The 18,142-nt window shown below is 41.7% G+C and overlaps 1 protein-coding gene across 2 annotated transcripts in view; it reads right to left on the reverse strand.

Annotated features, from left to right (window-relative positions):
* Window positions 1-18,142, reverse strand: part of AXL (AXL receptor tyrosine kinase) — a 66,543-nt gene that overhangs the window by 13,204 nt on the left and 35,197 nt on the right. Inside the window, exons 5-13 of one of the 2 annotated variants that reach the window (XM_070764895.1) lie at window positions 17,548-17,628; window positions 16,379-16,494; window positions 11,240-11,432; window positions 10,319-10,458; window positions 8,636-8,777; window positions 7,722-7,748; window positions 6,268-6,394; window positions 6,069-6,160; window positions 4,711-4,806 (exon numbers count right to left, since the gene is read on the reverse strand). In XM_070764895.1, coding sequence (XP_070620996.1) covers window positions 4,711-4,806; window positions 6,069-6,160; window positions 6,268-6,394; window positions 7,722-7,748; window positions 8,636-8,777; window positions 10,319-10,458; window positions 11,240-11,432; window positions 16,379-16,494; window positions 17,548-17,628 — 1,014 coding nt within the window. Of the gene's footprint in view, window positions 1-4,710; window positions 4,807-6,068; window positions 6,161-6,267; window positions 6,398-7,721; window positions 7,749-8,635; window positions 8,778-10,318; window positions 10,459-11,239; window positions 11,433-16,378; window positions 16,495-17,547; window positions 17,629-18,142 lie in introns of both variants that reach the window. The other variant, XM_070764894.1, reaches the window with a different exon arrangement.

The following is an 18,142-nucleotide window of genomic DNA, read 5'->3' on the forward strand; positions in this document are numbered from 1 at the left end:
AAGTCTACTTATTGATTCTCTTCTATAGGTTTGTTCAGGTTTTTTAAATGTTGGTGTTTCTGGCTGAACCTCTAGAAACAGTTGCTGCCCCTTGGAATGACATTAAACCAAACCATTGGCAAGGCAAAGAATCTGGTAGAGCCATCCTGGTAACACCGCTGCCCGGTGAAACCAACGTACAGTGGTACCTCTTTTTTTAAAAAAAAATTTAAATCTTTATTGAAGAAAGAACACTACCACAAAGTACAGTATATGTGTTCTACATGTACAAATCAGGAGAAAGACATTTGAGCATGAGGAATATGAAAACAAATTTTATTTATTTATTTATTTATTATTTAGATTTGTATGCCGCCCCTCTCCGCAGACTCGGGGCGGCTCACAACAAAGTGAAACAATTTACAACAAATCTAAATTACAGTTTAAAAATATTTTAAAAACCCCATTTTCTAAACAAACATACATACAGACATACCATTCATAAATTGTATAGGCCCGGGGGAGATGTCTCAGTTCCCCCATGCCTGAGGACAAAGGTGGGTCTTAAGGAGCTTACGAAAGGCAAGGAGGGTGAGGGCAGTTCTAACCTCTGGGGGGAGTTGGTTCCAGAGGGTTGGGGCCACCACAGAGAAGGCTCTTCCCCTGGGGCCCGCCAACCGACATTGTTTAGTTGACGGGACCCGGAGAAGGCCCACTCTGTGGGACCTAATCGGTCGCTGGGATTCGTGCGGCAGAAGACGGTCTCGGAGATATTCTGGTCCAGTGCCATGAAGGGCTTTAAAGGTCATAACCAACACTTTGAATTGTGACCGGAAATTGATGGGCAACCAATGCAGACTGCGGAGTGTTGGTGTAACATGGGCATATTTAGGAAAACCCGTGATTGCTCTTGCAGCTGCGTTCTGCATGATCTGAAGTTTCTGAACACTTTTCAAAGGTAGCCCCATGTAGAGAGCATTACAGTAGTCGAACCTCGAGGTGATGAGGGCATGAGTGACTGTGAGCAATGAGTCCCGGTCCAAATAGGGCCGCAACTGGTGCACCAGGCGAACCTGGGCAAACGCCCCCCTCGCCACAGCTGAAAGATGGTTCTCTAATGTGAGCTGTGGATCGAGGAGGACGCCCAAGTTGCAGACCCTCTCCGAGGGGGTCAATAATCCCCCCCCAGGGCAATGGAAGGACAGATTGAATTGTCCTTGGGAGGCAAAACCCACAGCCACTCCGTCTTATCCGGGTTGAGTTTGAGTCTGTTGACACCCATACAAATATATTACTTTTACATTAAACTTCTTTCATAATAGGAAGTTAGCACCTGGGCTGAATAAAAGAGAGAAAGAAGAACAACAAATCGATAACATTTTAAAAAGCTTAATTAAAGGAGAAGAAATAAAGAAATAGGGGGGAAAGAAGAAAGAGAAGAGAGAAAGAGAAGAGAAGAGAAGAAGAGAAGGATAATATACATACAGTGCTCAAAAAAATAAACACTCCAAGAACCCATCCTAGATCTGAATGAATGAAATATTCTCATGGAATCCTTTGTTCTGTGCAAAGTTGAATGTGCTGACAAGAAAATGAAATTGATGGTCCATCGGTGTTGCTTCCTAAGTGGACAGTTGGATTTCACAGAAGAAGTTTGATTGACTTGGAGTTATATTGTGTTGTTTAAGTGTTCCCATTATTTTTTTTGAGCAGTGTACATAGCTGGTTTAATGTGCTTTCTGGTTTTATCCGACTGTATTTATAACTGGGATGGGAGCGGTTGGTTGTGGTGGGTGAAGGCATGGAGGAAGGAACCAGGGGATTCTATTCCTGCTTTGAGATGGGCCCGAAGCCAATGGGGTGATTTTTGCCTGGTTCTTCTCACTCAGCGTTGGAAGAAGGCAGGGGGCAAAGCGGTGGGGAAAATCTTGCCAAGGAAACTGCAGGGACTTGACTCTTTAGTTGCCAGAGGCCAATAAGGGGCACACGAACACATCCGGGCAAGCAAAATTATATATGCAGCAGGCAGTCCTTAACTTATAACCATTTGTTTAGTGACTGTTTGAAGTTAGCAAGGAGGGAGGGAGGGAAGGAGAAGGGAGAATGGAAGGAAAGAGGGAGGGATGAAAGGAGAGGGAGGGAGGGAGAGAAGGAAGGAAGAAAGGAGAGGGAAGAAGGGAAGGAAGGACAGGGAGGGAGGGAGGGAAGATAGGTAGGCAGGAAGGAAGGAAAGGGACAGAAGAAGGAAGGAAGGAAGGAAGGAAGGAGAGGGAGTGAGGGCGAAAAGAAAAAAAGGAAGGAAGGAAAGAAGGACAGGGAGGAAGGAAGGAAGGACAGGGAGAGGGAGGGAAGAAAGGAAGGAAGGAAGGAAGGAAAGAAGGGGGAAGGAAGGGAGGGAGGGAGGGAGGAAGGGGAGGGAGGGAAGGAAGAAAGGAAGGACAGGGAGGAAGAAAGAAAGGAGATGGAAGGATGGAAGAAAGGAAGGAAAGAAAGAGGGAGGGAGGGAGGAAGGGAGGAAGGAGAGGGAGGGATGGAGGGAGGAGTGGGAGGGATGGAAGAAAGGAAGGAAAGAAAGAGGGAGGGAGGAAGGAAGGAGCGGGAGGGATGGAAGAAAGGAAGGAAAGAGGGAGGGAGGGAGGAAGGAGAGGGAGGGATTGAAGAAAGGAAGGAAAGAAAGAGGGAGGGAGGAAGGAAGGAGAGGGAGGGATGGAAGAAAGGAAGGAAAGAAAGAGGGAGGGAGGGAGGAAGGGAGGAGATGGAGGGATGGAAGAAAGGAAGGAAAGAAAGAGGGATGGAAGAAAGGAAGGAAAGAAAGAGGCAGGGAGAGAAGGAAAGAAGGAGGGAGGGAGGGAGATCCATTGACAAAAGCTTCTCTAAATGTTTTCCTCCTGTTGAAAAGCTTCCAAACTAATTCCAGCTACGCTTGAAGGAAACATCTCGGTTTCCTAAGTGAAGCTGGGAAGCAAAGCCAGGCCTCTGACCCAGATGAACAAAACAGCCCTTCGTCTCCTTCTATTTTGACGGCAGGAGACCAAGCGCGAGTGCTTAGTAATGGTGTAGTAGTAGATTATTATGGTTGTCGTAGAAACCAGGCTGCCCATTTCGAGCCAATTGATATGTCATCAAGCTATAAAAATGAATGAGGGGCCAAACCCACCCCAGTTGCTTCCCAGGGCAGGACCTAAGCCATCCATCCAGAGAGACCAAAACAATTACCATAGCAAAGGAAACACACCAAACAAAACCAGTCGACCAGCAGGCCAAATAAAATATTTTTTAAAAAATAAAGCCCGTTTTAAGAGACTTCCAGCAATCTTAATAAAGCCCGGGGACCAAAATGAATGTGTTGCGCAATTCTAATAAATTCTCGCATACGTTCACGCAATTATTTCCGTGATGCAATTTGAGGCTTTTCCCTCTAGGATAATTGTGCAAAGGTGTGGGCTGTCTCCACCCCCCTCCCTCATAAATAAGCATGCATTTAATCTCACGCAAGGGTTGTGGTGGTGTGTTATTGTCACCATAAGCAAAAAAGTGTCTCTCAGGGATGCAAACTCGGGGATCTTAAGAATTAATCCACTGTTTCTCAACTTGGTAACTGCCGCCCCGAGTCTTTGGAGAGTTGTGGCATATAAATGGAATAAATACATAAATAAACTTTAAGGTGTGTGGGCTTTAAAGTCCCACAATTCCCCAGCCAACCATGCTGGGAGTTGAAGTTCTCCCATCTTAAAAGTTCAGTAGATTCCTGACTAGGGAATTCTGGGAATTGAAGTTCTCCCATCTTAAAAGTTCAGTAGATTCCTGACTAGGGAATTCTGGGAATGGAAGTTCTCCCATCTTAAAAGTTCAGTAGATTCCTGACTAGGGAATTCTGGGAATGGAAGTTCTCACATATTAAAAGTTCAGTAGATTCCAGACCAGGGAATTCTGGGAATGGAAGTTCTCACATATTAAAAGTTTAAATTGACCTGTACTCGCCCATATTTTAATATGTATTTGTGATGTACTGGTTTTTTTTTCTTTCTTTATATATATATATTTTTCTTTCTTTCTGTGTATTATATTTGTAAATAAAAATTTATATATATTTTTTTTAAAAAAGGTTTAGTAGATTCCAGACCAGGGAATTCTGGGAGTTGAAGTTTTCACATATTAAAAGTTCAATAGATTCCCAACTAGGGAATTCTGGGAGTTGAAATATTCATGAAATAATTCCACAGGAGCCCAATGAACAGAAACAGGCTTTGATCAAGGAGGACCAACTGAGGTCCAAGATCCAAACCTAAAGAAGGCAACTTACATCTTTACACATCCATTTTTATAAAGTCCTTGAATAAGGTCCAACTTGGTTAGCTGGGAGCTGCTACCAGCTACATTGATTCTATTCATTTACTGTCCAATCAGACCTAATTGGAATAAAATCAAATTTCATTTTTCAATCTTCTCTGTCCCTTTCTATGTGGTACAGCCCAGCCCTAACCTTGAACCAATTTTCTTGGGGACAAAAATATGGCCCATTATTATTTTATTTATTATTATGATTATTTATTGGATTTGTATGCCGCCCCTCTCCGCAGACTCGGGGCGGCTAACAACAGCAGTAAAACAGCACAACAAAATCCAATACTAAAAAAGCAGTTAAAACCCATTATATAAAGACCAATCATACATACAAACATACCATACATAAAATTAAACCCCTAATAGAGACTGGCCACAGGAACATACCTTCACCAAGGGTCTTGCCCAGGGCCACTCTATGGCGGTCAATCATTACATCCTGGAGCTTTTCCTTCAATTCTTCACTGATGCCCAGGCTGTTCACTGCAAGATTTTTTTTTAAAAGGAGATTAAAACAACTTTGACAACTTTGTGGATTTCAACTCCCAGAATTCCTAGGCAGATATATACTGTATTTTTCGGAGGCATGTTTGAATTCGGTTACTGTGGATTGACCAACCACCTCTGCTGGAAGTTTGTTCCAAGGATCTACTACTCTTTCAGTAAAGCAATATTTTCTCACGTTGCTTCTGATCTTTCCCCCAACTAACTTCAGATTGTGCCTCCTTGTTCTTGTGTCCACTTTCCTATTAAAAACACTTCCCTCCTGAACCTTATTTAACCCTTGAACATATTTAAATGTTTCGATCATGTCCCCCACTTTCTCTTCTGTCCTCCAGACTCTACAGATTGAGTTCATGAAGTCTTTCCTGATAAGTTTGAATCATTGAGTCTGTCATCTGCACCTCTATCACTGTCTGGTTTGGTGCTGCAACCCAACAGGACCGACACAGACTTCAGAGGAGAATCAGAACTGCAGAAAGAACAATTGCTGCCAACCTGCCTTCCATTGAGGACCTGTAGACTGCACGAGTCAAAAAGAGGGCGGGGAAAATATTTACTGACCCCTCACATCCTGGACACAAATAGTTTCACCTCCTACCCTCAAAACGTCACTACAGAGCACTGCACACCAAGACAACTAGACACAAGAACAGTTTTCCCCCGAACGCCATCACTCTACTAAACAAATAATTCCCTCAACACTGTCAGACTTTCTACTAAATCTGCACTTCTATTCTACTAGTTTTTCTCATCATTCCTATCACCCATTTCCTCCCATGTTGACTGTATGACTGTAACTTGTTGCTTATGTCCTAAGATTTTTATTAATATTGCTTCTTCATTGCTTATTTGACCCCTGTGACAATCATTAAGTGTCCTACCACATGATTCTTGACAAATGTATATTTTATTTTATGTACCCTGAGAGCACATGCACCAAGACAAATTCCTTGTGTGTCCAATCACACTTGGCCAATAAAGATTCTATTCTATTCTATTCTTAAGACCTTCCACCATTTTTGTCGCCCGTCTTTGGACCCATTCAATTTGATCCATCTCTTTTTGTAGGTGAGGTCTCCAGAACTGAGCATAGGATTCCAAATGGGGTCTCACCAGCGCTCTAAACAGCCTCCCTCTTCCTGCTTGTTATACCTCTAGTTATGCAGCTGAGCGTCCTACTTGCTTTCCCTACCTAATTCACGCCCTGATATACATTGGATCTGCGGAGAAGAGGAACTCACAAGTCGCTTCAGTGGTCCGGCGGCTGTACGATTTGCGGGCGCGATAATGAACCACCAAATCTCCCTGCTCCATGTTGGGCTCAAAGGCTTCTCTGCGCAGGAAGGAAGCATAAAATGGGGTCCCCATTGGTCCCTCCACGAGACCCCCCCCCCGAAATGACTGATGAAAGACTTAAAGAATGCGTGGCCTTCGTCTTACCCGTAGCGTGTCTCCTTTTGCCTCCTACGTGCCAAGAAGGTGATAATGAAGATGGTGGCCGCCACGGCGGTGAACACGGCAATCACCACGTACCACCAGTGCCAGGAGAAGGCAGGGACGGTGACTCCTACTGCGTGGAAGAAGAAACTACTGTTAGTGAGTGTTGTGGTTAGCTCTGGCCCAGCTCCTGCCCCAAGGACTGTGGATGTGGGGGAGACATCCACATGCTGCAGGCCTGTTTTGCCCCTGGTGGAATCTGCTGATGAAGGCTCCTCTGACCAAGAAGACATGAGTGACAGGGAGGAGGAGAGTGGGGCAGACAGCTCAGAAGGAGATCAATTCTCTAGCTCCTCCTTGGATTCAGAACAAGAGTTAATGATACAGCCACGCATGCGGAGAGCGATGCATAGGCAACAACAACTGAGAGATTATTATCAAAGAAAATGAGGCCACCTGTGGTTGGGTGGGGCTGTGGTCATTAGTGAGGCTGCTATAATGAGCAGCCTGTGGGTTTGGCCATTGTGGAGGATTATCTGATCGTTGTATTTCGTGACTGCTTTGCTGACTTTGACCTTTTGTGTGCTGATGTTTCCCCGCTTTGAAACTAAACCAGAGTAAAGTGTGTTTCACTTTGTGAAAGAAGAAGGACTGTGAATTGCCTCACAGCTGCAAGCTAAGTATCACAGAACTGATAAGGGACTTGTACAAATTACCAGTTTGTTTGGAGACGAGTGCTCTTGGCTATACCAAAAGAGGGCTTGGTTTAAGGGACTTTTCATTATAAAGAACGTTGTTTTGAATTTTCAAACGTGTGTGTGTCTGAAATTTGTACCTGTGAATTTTTGGGAGGATTCTACCAGAGAGCCCGACAGAACAGTGGGTAGAGCTTTTCCAGTAGGTGAAGCTGCATAGATCGGTGGTGGTGAACCTTTTCGGGTTCGCGTGCCAAAAGGGCGTGCACTACAACATACCCATTCCCTCCCCCCGCGCATGCGCACCCCACTCTGCACATGTGCATAACCCCCCCTCCCTACACGTGGGAGCAGGCCTCACTGAAGCCCAGGACAGTGAAAAAACGGACAAACAGGAAGTTCAGAAAACGGACTTCCGGTTTGCCCGTTGTGCTGTTTTTTGCAGTACGGAGGGTTCAGGGAAGCTTCCTGAAGCCCCGGAGTGCAAGAAAACAGCACAATGGGCAAACCGGAAGTGTGCTTTCCGCACTTCCGGGTTGGTCGTTGGACAGTTTTTTGCACTTCAGGGCTTCAGGGAAGTGCAACAAAACGTTCTCCAGCCTCTGGAGCTTTCTAGAAGACAATTAGGACCATTAGACGTGCATTGCAAAACTCCACAGGATCCCAGGATCCGATCCCTGGATGGGAGATGCCGTAACCCTAATTGTGGGAGGTTGCCTAAGCATTTTTAGCATTCCTCGGATTCAGGAAAAAGCCTCTCACCTGACTGAGGAGCTGGTAGTAGTTCACCTGCACGAGGGAAAGAAAAAACATTAAAAACTATGTATGTGGATGGGTGGATGGATGGATAGACGGACAGGTGGACGGGTGGGTGGGTGGGTGGATGGATGGAGAGATGGACAGATGGATGGATGGGCAGGTGGATGGTGGGTGGGTGAGTGACTGGATGAATGGATGAAGGGTTGGGTGGCTGGGTGAATGGAACGATGGATGGATGGACAGACGGATGGATGGTTGGTTGGGTAAGTGGATGAATGGACGAATGGGTGGGTGGATGGATGAACGGGCAGGTGGATGTGTGGGTGGATGGATGGATGGACAGATTGATGGGCAAGTGGATGGGTGAATGAGTGGATGGATGGAATTTGGGTGAAAGGAAGGAAAGAAGGAAGGAAGGAAGGAAGGAAGGAAGGGTGGATGGATGGACGGGCGGGTGGATGGTGTATGTATGGGTGGGTAGGTGGGTGAATGGCTCAATGGATGGATGGATGGACGGACGGATGGATGGATGAGTGGGTGGTTGGATAGAGGAGTAGAATTAGCCAGATAACTGGACAGCTAGACAGATAATTGGACAATAAAACATCTGCAAGCAAAACTCAAGTCCAAAGAAAACCAAGAATTCCACAGATAGATGACAGATGGATGGAGGCGGCAAACAGACAGGCAGCCACTCTTAACTGCCATGGCCTCAGTTAGAACAAAACTTTGACCTTTTGGGACTCGCCAGACCTACATTTGAATCCAGACTCCAGACCTGGCTTTTGTTCTAAAACTCTGTAGCTTTCCAAGCCGCAAGGAACGGAGCCGAATCGAAGAGCCAGCTGGTCCGACTGCACCAGAACCAGCCAAGACCACATCCCACCAGGAGGAACCTGGAGTCTCCCGTTTCTCACCTGGTTCTGAGACGATCATGATGGCTTCACTCCAAGGTCCGTCTCCAGCACTGGTATAGGCTGCAATCCGGACCGTCAGGTTCTGTACGCTTGAGTTCAGAGACAAAACCGTCTCGTTGGTCAGCCCCACGTCCACGATGACCTTGAGGGGAAGAGAACTTTTTAATAGGGATTTTGACGTCTCTTAATTTTTCAATTGTTTGTACCATTTTATCTTGTTTATACACTGCTGCAAAAAAATAAAGGGAACCCTTAAACAACAGAATATAACTCCAGGCGAATCAAACTTTTCTGAAATCAAACTGTCCACTTAGGAAGCAACACTGATTGACAATCAAGTTCACCTGCTGTTGTGCACATTCAAATTTGCACAGAAGAAAAGTATTCAGTGAGAATATTTCATCCATTCGGATCTAGGATGTGTTCTTGGAAGGTTCCCTTTATTTTTTTGAGCAGTATATTTTATTCTTGTGAGACGCTCTGAACCCACAAGGACAAGAGGGGCCTATAAATATAATAAGTCCTCAGAAAGGGGCGGCATACAAATCCAATTAATGAACTAAGTAAATAAATAAATAATAATAATCATCTATAGAGTGCTGGTGAGACCACATTTGGAATACTGTGTTCAGTTCTGGATATTGACAAAATTGAATGGGTCCAAAGACGGGCTACAAGAATGGTGGAAGGTCTTAAGCATAAAACGTATCAGGAAAGACTTTATGAACTCAATCTGTATAGTCTGGAGGACAGAAGGGAAAGGGGGGACATGATCGAAACATTTAAATATGTTAAAATTGTCCACTTCCCAGCAGGCTTGGGAGTTGAGAGTCGGTAACCTGCCCCCCTCACCAAATTAACATACAATCATTTGTTTGATTGACGTTATAGGAGGACAGAAGGGAAAGGGGGGGACATGATCGAAACATTTAAATATGTTAAAGGGTTAAATAAAGTTCAGGAGGGAAGTGTTTTTAATAGGAAAGTGAACACAAGAACAAGGGGACACAATCTGAGGTTAGTTGGGGGGAAGATCAGAAGCAACGTGAGAAAATATTATTTTACTGAAAGAGTAGTAGATCCTTGGAACAAACTTCCAGCAGATGTGGTAGATAAATTCACAGTAACTGAATTTAAACATGCCTGGGACAAACATATATCCATCCTAAGATAAAATACAGAAAATAGTATAAGGGCAGACTAGATGGACCATGAGGTCTTTTTCTGCTGTCAATCTTCTATGTTTCTAACCTTATTTAAGCCTTTAACATCTTTAAATGTTTCGATCGTGTCCCCCCCTTTCCTTTCTGTCCTCCAGACTATACCGATTGAGTTCATGAAGTCTTTCCTGATACGTTTTATGCTTAAGACCTTCCACCATTCTTGTAGCCCGTCTTTGGACCCATTCAGCTTGTCAATAACTTTTTGTAGGTGAGGTCTCCAGAACTGGGCACAGTATTCCAAACACTGAGTCGAACTAAGACCTCCAAGATCCCTTTCAGCTCCATTCTGAATTGAATTGATTTTAGGAGGTTTGTTTCTATGTTTCTATAATCCTTCTGGTCCACAGAAAAAAACCTCTCTCCATAGAACCAGTTCCTGTTGCCCAAACAGTTGCGGGGTGCAGCACGCTTGGTCAAGGATGCTTGGGAATTGGGTGGGCTGAAAGCACCGTGTACTCACCTCGGGTGAATCCCCACTTTGACACACCAGCTTGAACCCCCGAAGAATCCCGTTGATGCTGCCCTGCGGTTGCGCCCACTGGAGGATGGTGCAGCTGCCGTTCTGAATCGCCACCAGGTTGTCTGGTGCAGCGGCAGGAGCTGTGGGAGAAACCACAAAGGCACCATGGCAGGAGGTCTTTGTATGCACAGCAATGGATTAGAAGGTCTAATGGGGTGGGTGGGTAGGTTTTTAAAAATTGTTTTAATATGTTTTTTTTAAAAAATTAATCATAATACAGTATTAAAGTTTTGAATTGTAAGCTGTCCATAGTTGTTTGCTGAGATAGGTGGCTATGGAAATCAAATGAATAAATGATATGATATATGATATATCTAATCTAATCTAATCTAATCTAATAATATAATATATAATATATAATATATAATGTAAAGTAATTTAATACAATATAATATAATATAATATAATATAATAATATAATATATAATATATAATGTAAAGTAATTTAATACAGTATAATATAATATAATGAAACAAAACATAACAAAACAAAACAAAAGAATAAAGTAAGCTATCCAAGCACATAAAAATTAAATTAAATTAAATTAAATTAAATTAAATTAAATTAAATTAAATTAAATTAAATTAAATTAAATTAAATTAAATTAAATTAAATTAAATTAAATTAAATTAAATTAAATTAAATTAAATTAAATTAAATTAAATTAAATTAAATTAAATTAAATTAAATTAAATTAAATTAAATTAAATTAAATTAAATTAAATTAAATTAAATTAAATTAAATTAAATTAAATTAAATTAAATTAAATTAAATTAAATTAAATTAAATTAAATTAAAACAATAAAATAAATAAATAAATAAAATAAAATAAAATAAAATGTCCCCCCCTTCCTCTTACCCCCTTCCAAGGTGTCCATAGCCACCCAGTGGGTCCAGGGCGAGTGGCCCTCGGTGGAATGGCAGGCCACGCGCACGTGGTAGGTGGTGAAGGCGGCCAGGCCATCCAGCGTGTGGCTGAAAGGCGGGACTCGGATCTTGCGGTTATACAGCTCGTCGGAAGCGGTGCTCAGGTCTTCATCGGAGCGCATGGCCTGGGGGAGAGAAGGGCATAAAGCAGGTGAGGGCGACCCCAGACAAGGAAGAGGCAAGGAACGATTCCCTCGTGGATCACAACTCCGGTTCTATTCTTAGTTTTTTTCTTATTCTATTTTTTTCTATTATTGTTTTATTCCTATCCTGTCCTGTGGAACGATTCCTATTCCATTCCTATTTCTATATTTCTATTTCTATAGTTCTATCTCTATTTTTAATTCTATTCCATATTCCATATTCTGTATTCCGTATTCCATTCTAATTATTATTTTTCCTTATTCTATTATTGTTTTATTCCCAACCTATCCTATGCAATGATTCCTATTCTGTTCCTATTTCTACTTCTATTTCTATTCCATTCCATATTCCACATTCCATTCCATTTTATTCTAATTATTGTTTTATTCTTATTCTACTTTATTCTATTATTGTTTTATTCCTATCCTATCCCATCCTATCCTATGGGATAATTCCTATTCTGTTTCTATTTCTATTCCATATTCTATTCTATTCTAATGATTGTTTTATTCTTATTCTATTTTATTTTATTCTATTAATGTTTCATTCCTTTCCTATCCTATCCTACCGTGGTTTTATTTCCATTTCATTCTATTCTAAACCCGGATTGTTGGTTTGATCATGGTCCCAAACTGCAGGGAGATTTTAAGTGGGAGAAAAGAAGTCAAGTTGAATTCAACCCCATGAAAATCTTATTCAACATTATTATTACGAAATAATGGGATTATTAAATAATGGGAAATCCTTTAGAAGTACTTGTGGACTTACAGCTATTCATTTAGTGACCGTTCAAAGTTACAACGGCTCTGGAAAAAGTTAATGACAACCCGGTCCTCACACTTTTGACCGTTGAGGCATCGCCACGGTCACATTATTCAAAATTCGTGTGCTTAGCAACTGGCATGTACTTATGGCAGTTGCAGTGACTGAGTCACGTGATCTCCTTTTTGGGATCTCATTTAATGACCACGTGGCAATTCACTTAACAAGTGCAGCGATTTGCTTAAGAGCCGTGACCATAAAGTGGACCTGATTCATTTAACAACCCCCTTGCTTAGCAGCAGAAATTCTGGCCCTACTTTGGGTTGCATGTTGAGGACTAGCTGCATTTATGATGTTTTATTCTTCATTCACTCCATTCTTCCCTCCCCCCCTTTTTTTCTTTTCTTCCTATTTTTTTCCCTTTATTCTTTAAACATATGAAACGAATCGAGGCGTTCCAATAAAGAAAACAAGACAAGAATTTGACCCCGGAGTTAAATTCCTTGCTTTTTTTGGAACCAAGCTCCCCATTTTGCTTTTCCAAATCTCAGATTTTGGAGGTATAAGAAGAACGATATTATTATCTTCTTCTTCTTCCTTCTTCTTCTTCTTCCTTCTTCTTCTTCTTCCTTCTTCTTCTTCTTCTTCTTCTTCTTCTTCTTCTTCTTCCTTCTTCTTCTTCTTCTTCCTTCTTCTTCTTCTTCTTCCTTCTTCTTCTTCTTCCTTCTTCTTCCTTCTTCTTCTTCTTCTTCCTTCTTCTTCTTCTTCTTCCTTCTTCTTCTTCTTCCTTCTTCTTCTTCCTTCTTCTTCTTCTTCCTTCTTCTTCTTCCTTCTTCTTCTTCTTCCTTCTTCTTCTTCCTTCTTCTTCTTCTTCTTCTTCCTTCTTCTTCCTTCTTCTTCTTCTTCCTTCTTCCTTCTTCTTCTTCTTCTTCCTTCTTCTTCTTCTTCTTCTTCCTTCTTCTTCTTCTTCTTCCTTCTTCTTCCTCTTCTTCTTCTTCCTTCTTCTTCTTTCTTCTTCTTCTTCTTCCTTCTTCTTCCTTCTTCCTTCTTCTTCTTCTTCCTTCTTCTTCTTCTTCTTCCTTCTTCTTCTTCTTCTTCTTCTTCTTCTTCTTCTTCTTCCTTCTTCTTCTTCCTTCTTCTTCTTCTTCTTCTTCTTCTTCTTCTTCTTATTATTATTATTATTATTATTTATTAGATTTGTATCCCGCCCCTCTCCTAAGACTCAGAGCGGCTCACAACAACAAAACACAGTACAAATCCCACGATTGAAAAAACCATTTAAAACCCTTTATATAAAAACAGTCACACACTCCTTTTCCTTCATTCTGAAGTGGGGAAAAACAAGGTTTTCCTTCGTTCAATCTTAAGTTTTTGCAAAAATGCAAAATGCCCTCTGCAAATCCGTGTTTTCCCGCCAGGTTTCCATGTGTTTTCTCGGAAATTTTGGAAAGAGCCACCCAAGGAGGAGAGGTTTGCAATGGATTGATGACCCCTGCCTTATATTTTGCGGGTGTTGAATTTCCTCTTTTAAAAAATCCATATTCCTCTTTTTTTTTCTTCTTCTTCTTCTGCTGAAGTTGCATTTTTCCCCAAAACAACTTCCAGTAAAGAAGCCTTCTTCCACTCCTGCGTGAACGAGCCCACGTGTTGGAAATTCCCCCAATTTAAACTATCAGTTTTCATTCTTGGCTCCAGAAACCTCTTTCTCATGAATTTTAGTTCCTCATCTTTGGGATGGAAGAGGGGGTGGGGGGGTTTGTCACACTTCATTCAGCTGATTTGGGGGGAGAGAGAGGGAAGGAACCGTCCTAGGATGAGTAAACCGACATCCGGAGGAAACAACAACGTTTGGCAGGAAACCGCTCCTAAAAATAAAGCAAGTTCTCTCGGAGGGCAATTCTGAAAGGGAGGTAGAATATTAGGTGGTCCTCAAACTTTCCGTCACTAAGTGAGAAAGGTTCTTAAGTGAGTTTCGACCTGTTTTACAACCTTTTCTGTTGTTAAGCGAATCTGGCTTCCCCATGAACGTTGCGACTGTCACAAAGATGTTGACTTGTATTTGTTGTATATATATATATATATATATATATATATATATATATATATATATATTTATTTATTTATTTATTGGATTTGTATGCCGCCCCTCTCCAGAGACTCGGGGCGGCTAACAGCGACAATAAAACAGTGTACAATAGTAATTTGGTATTGATGATTAAAAATCAATTAATATAAAAACCAAACATACATACATACATACCATGCATAGAATTGTAAAGGCCTAGGGGGAAAGAGGATCTCAATTCCCCCATGCCTGGCGGCAGAGGTGGGCTTTAAGTTGTTTACGAAAGGCAAGGAGGGTGGGGGCAGTTCTAATCTCTGGGGGGAGTTGGTTCCAGAGGGCTGCTTAAAAAAAAAATAAAGGGAACTCTTAAACCAGTGTTCCCCAACCTTGGCAACGTGAAGATATTTGGACTTGGTGGGAAGAATATCCACAATTAAGCTGAATGTCCTCCCTAAAATTTTGTTTCATTTTCAAGTTATTCCAGGATCGAAATTTTTTATGGAATTAAATAAGACAATAAAAAAATTCATATGGCAAGGCAAGAAACCAAGAATAAAGCAAAATGCGTTAGAAGATTGCAAAGAGAGAGGAGGACTTGGCCTCCCAAATTGGAAATTATACTACTATGCTACTGCCTTAACATGGATAAAAGAGTGGTTAACTTTGGTTAATCAAAGGTTACTTAATTTAGAAGGTCATGATTTAATGCAAGGTTGGCATGCCTTCATATGGTATGATAAGATTAAAACACATTCATACTTTAAAAATAATATAATTAGAAAAGCATTGATTGATGTATGGAGCGAATGCTGGCTGGGGAATTCTGGGAGTTGAAGTCCAGATATCTTCAAGTCGCCAAGGTTGGGAAACACTGCCTTAAACAACACAATCTAACTCCAAGTCAATCAAACTTCTGTGAAATCAAACTTGTCCACTTAGGAAGCAACACTGATTGACAGTCAATTTCACAGGCTGTTGTGCACATTCAACTTTGTACAGAACAAAGTTCTGTTTCTATAAGTCCAATAAATAAATAAATTAATTAATTAATTAATAAAAGTATTCAATGGGAATGTTTCATTCATTCATATCTAGGCTGTGTTCTTTGAGTGCTCCCTTTATTTTTTTGAGCACTGTATGTATATTTTCCTCCTCTCCTTCTCTTTCTTTCTTCTCTTTCTTCTTTCCCCCTATTTCTTTATTTCTTCTTCTTTACATTTTTTTTACATTTTATCAATTTGCTGTTCTTCTTTCTCTCTTTTATTCAGCCAAGATGCTAACTTCCTATTATGAAAGAGGTTTAATGTAAAAGTAATATATTTGATACTTTTCTCATATTGCTCATGCTCAAATTTCTTTCTCGTGATGTGTACATGTAGAACACATATACTTTGTGGTAGAAACATAGAAACATAGAAGACTGACGGCAGAAAAAGACCTCATGGTCCATCTAGTCTGCCCTTCTACTATTTTCTGTATTTTATCTTAGGATGGATATATGTTTATCCCAGGCATGTTTCAATTCAGTTACTGTGGATTCTTCCTTCTTTCTCTTCTTTCCCTTCCTTCCTCCCTCCCTTCCTCCCTCCCTCCCTCCCTTTCTCATTCATAGAAACATAGAAGACTGACGGCAGAAAAAGACCTCATGGTCCATCTAATCTGCCCTTATACTATTTTCTGTATTTTATCTTACAATGGATATATGTTTATCCCAGGCATGTTTCAATTCAGTTACCGTGGATTCTTCCTTCTTTCTCTTCTTTCCCTTCCTTCCTTCCTTCCTCCCTCCCTCCCTCCCTCCCTCCCTCCCTCCCTCCCTTTCTCATTCATAGAAACATAGAAGATTGACGGCAGAAAAAGACCTCATGATCCATCCAGTCTGCCCTTATACTACTTCCTGTATTTTATCTTAGGATGTATCTATGTTTATTCCAGTCATGTTTAATATTCAGTTCCTGTGGATTGACCAACCACGTCTGCTGGAAGTTTGTTCCAAGCATCTACTACTCTTTTTCTGCTGTGTGGTGGTGTTCGTTCTTCAATAAAGATTTAAAAAAAGAGGTACCACTGTATGTTGGTTTCACTGGGCAGCGGTGTTACCTGGATGGCGCAGGACTCCTGGGCATAGGCACCGCTAAAACCGGGCTCCCACGTCACATCCAGGCTGTGGTCACTACGGTGGGCAAGGGATAGGTCACGTGGCCGTCCAGGTAACACTACGGAGAGAAAATAATTAGAAATATTGCCCATCAATACTGAGACCACTGGTGCTCTAAAACAAACAGGTAAGGACAATTGGAGACTTATAATAATAATAATAATAATAACAGAGTTGGAAGGGACCTTGGAGGTCTACTAGTCCAACCCCCTGCTTGGGCAGGAAACCCTACACTACTTCAAAAAAAATGGTTATCCAACATCTGCTTAAAAACTTCCAGTGTTGGAGCATTCACAACTTCTGGAGGCAAGCTGTTCCACTGATTAATTGTTCTAACTGTCAGGAAATTTCTCCTTAGTTCTAAGTTGCTTCTCTCCTTGTTTAGTTTCCACCCATTGCTTCTTGTTCTACTCTCTAAGGTGCTTTGGAGAATAGGTTGACTCCTTCTTCTTTGTGGCAACCCCTGAGGTATTGGAACTTATTATTATTATTATTATTATTATTATTATTATTATTATTATTATTATTATTTATTATTAGATTTGTATGCCGCCCCTCTCCATAGACTCGGGGCGGCTTACAGCAATGTTAAAAAGAATATATAATAACAAATCTAATAGTTAGAATCTAAAATAACAATAATACATTTAAAAAGTCTAAAAAACAAGAAACCCCAATATATAAAAACATACATACAGTCATATCATACACAGAAAACTACATAGGCAGGGGGAGATGTTTCAGTTCCCCCACGCTTGACGGCAGAGGTGGGTTTTAAGGTGTTTATGAAAGGCAAGGAGGGTGGGGGCAGTTCTAATCTCTGGAGGGAGCTGATTCCAGAGGGTCGGAGCCACCACAGAAAAGGCTCTTCCTCTGGGTCCCGCCAAGTGACATTGTTTAGTTGGCGGGACCCGGAGGAGACCAACTCTGTGGGACCTAACCGGTCGCTGGGATTCGTGCGGCAGAAGATACTCTGGTCCGGTGCCATGAAGGGCTTTATAGGTGATGACCAACACTGCTATCATGTCTCCCCTGGTCCTTCTCTTCATTAAACTAGCCATAGGTTCTCTTCAAGGTAGATTTACACACCCTTTTCGCTGGTAACTCTCACCTTTCGCCGTTGCAGTCCGAGATGTGCTGACGCCCTTGGCATTGTGGGCTTCGCAGGAAAAGGAGGCGCTGCGATTCAGCCCTGAGAGAAAACAGCAAACATCAAGAGAAGAAGATGAATCGATGGTGACCAACTTTAAAGACTTTCAGAGTACAGTGATACCTTGTCTTACAAACTTAATTGGTTCCGGGACGAGGTTCTTAAGGTGAAAAGTTTGTAAGACGAAACAATGTTTCCCATAGGAATCAATGGAAAAGCGATTAATGCGTCCAAGCCCCAAATTCACCCCTTTTGCCAGCCGAAGCACTGCTGGGATTCCCCTGAGGCTCCCCTCTATAGGAAACCCCACCTTTGGACTACTGTGTTTTTGCGATGCTGCAGGGGAATCCCAGCAGCGCAAAAACGGGTGCTTCGCTGGCAACGGAAGTCCAGAGGCAGGGCATCCCAGCGGCGGTGGTAGGTTTGTAAGGTGAAAATAGTTTGTAAGAAGAGGCAAAAAAATTCTTAAACCCCGGGTTTGTATCTCGAAAAGTTTGTATGACGAGGCGTTTGTAAGACGAGGTACCACTGTATTGCTTTATTGATTTATAACCTG

Source organism: Erythrolamprus reginae, chromosome 11 (assembly GCF_031021105.1).
Source record: "Erythrolamprus reginae isolate rEryReg1 chromosome 11, rEryReg1.hap1, whole genome shotgun sequence".
Taxonomy (NCBI): domain Eukaryota; kingdom Metazoa; phylum Chordata; class Lepidosauria; order Squamata; family Dipsadidae; genus Erythrolamprus; species Erythrolamprus reginae.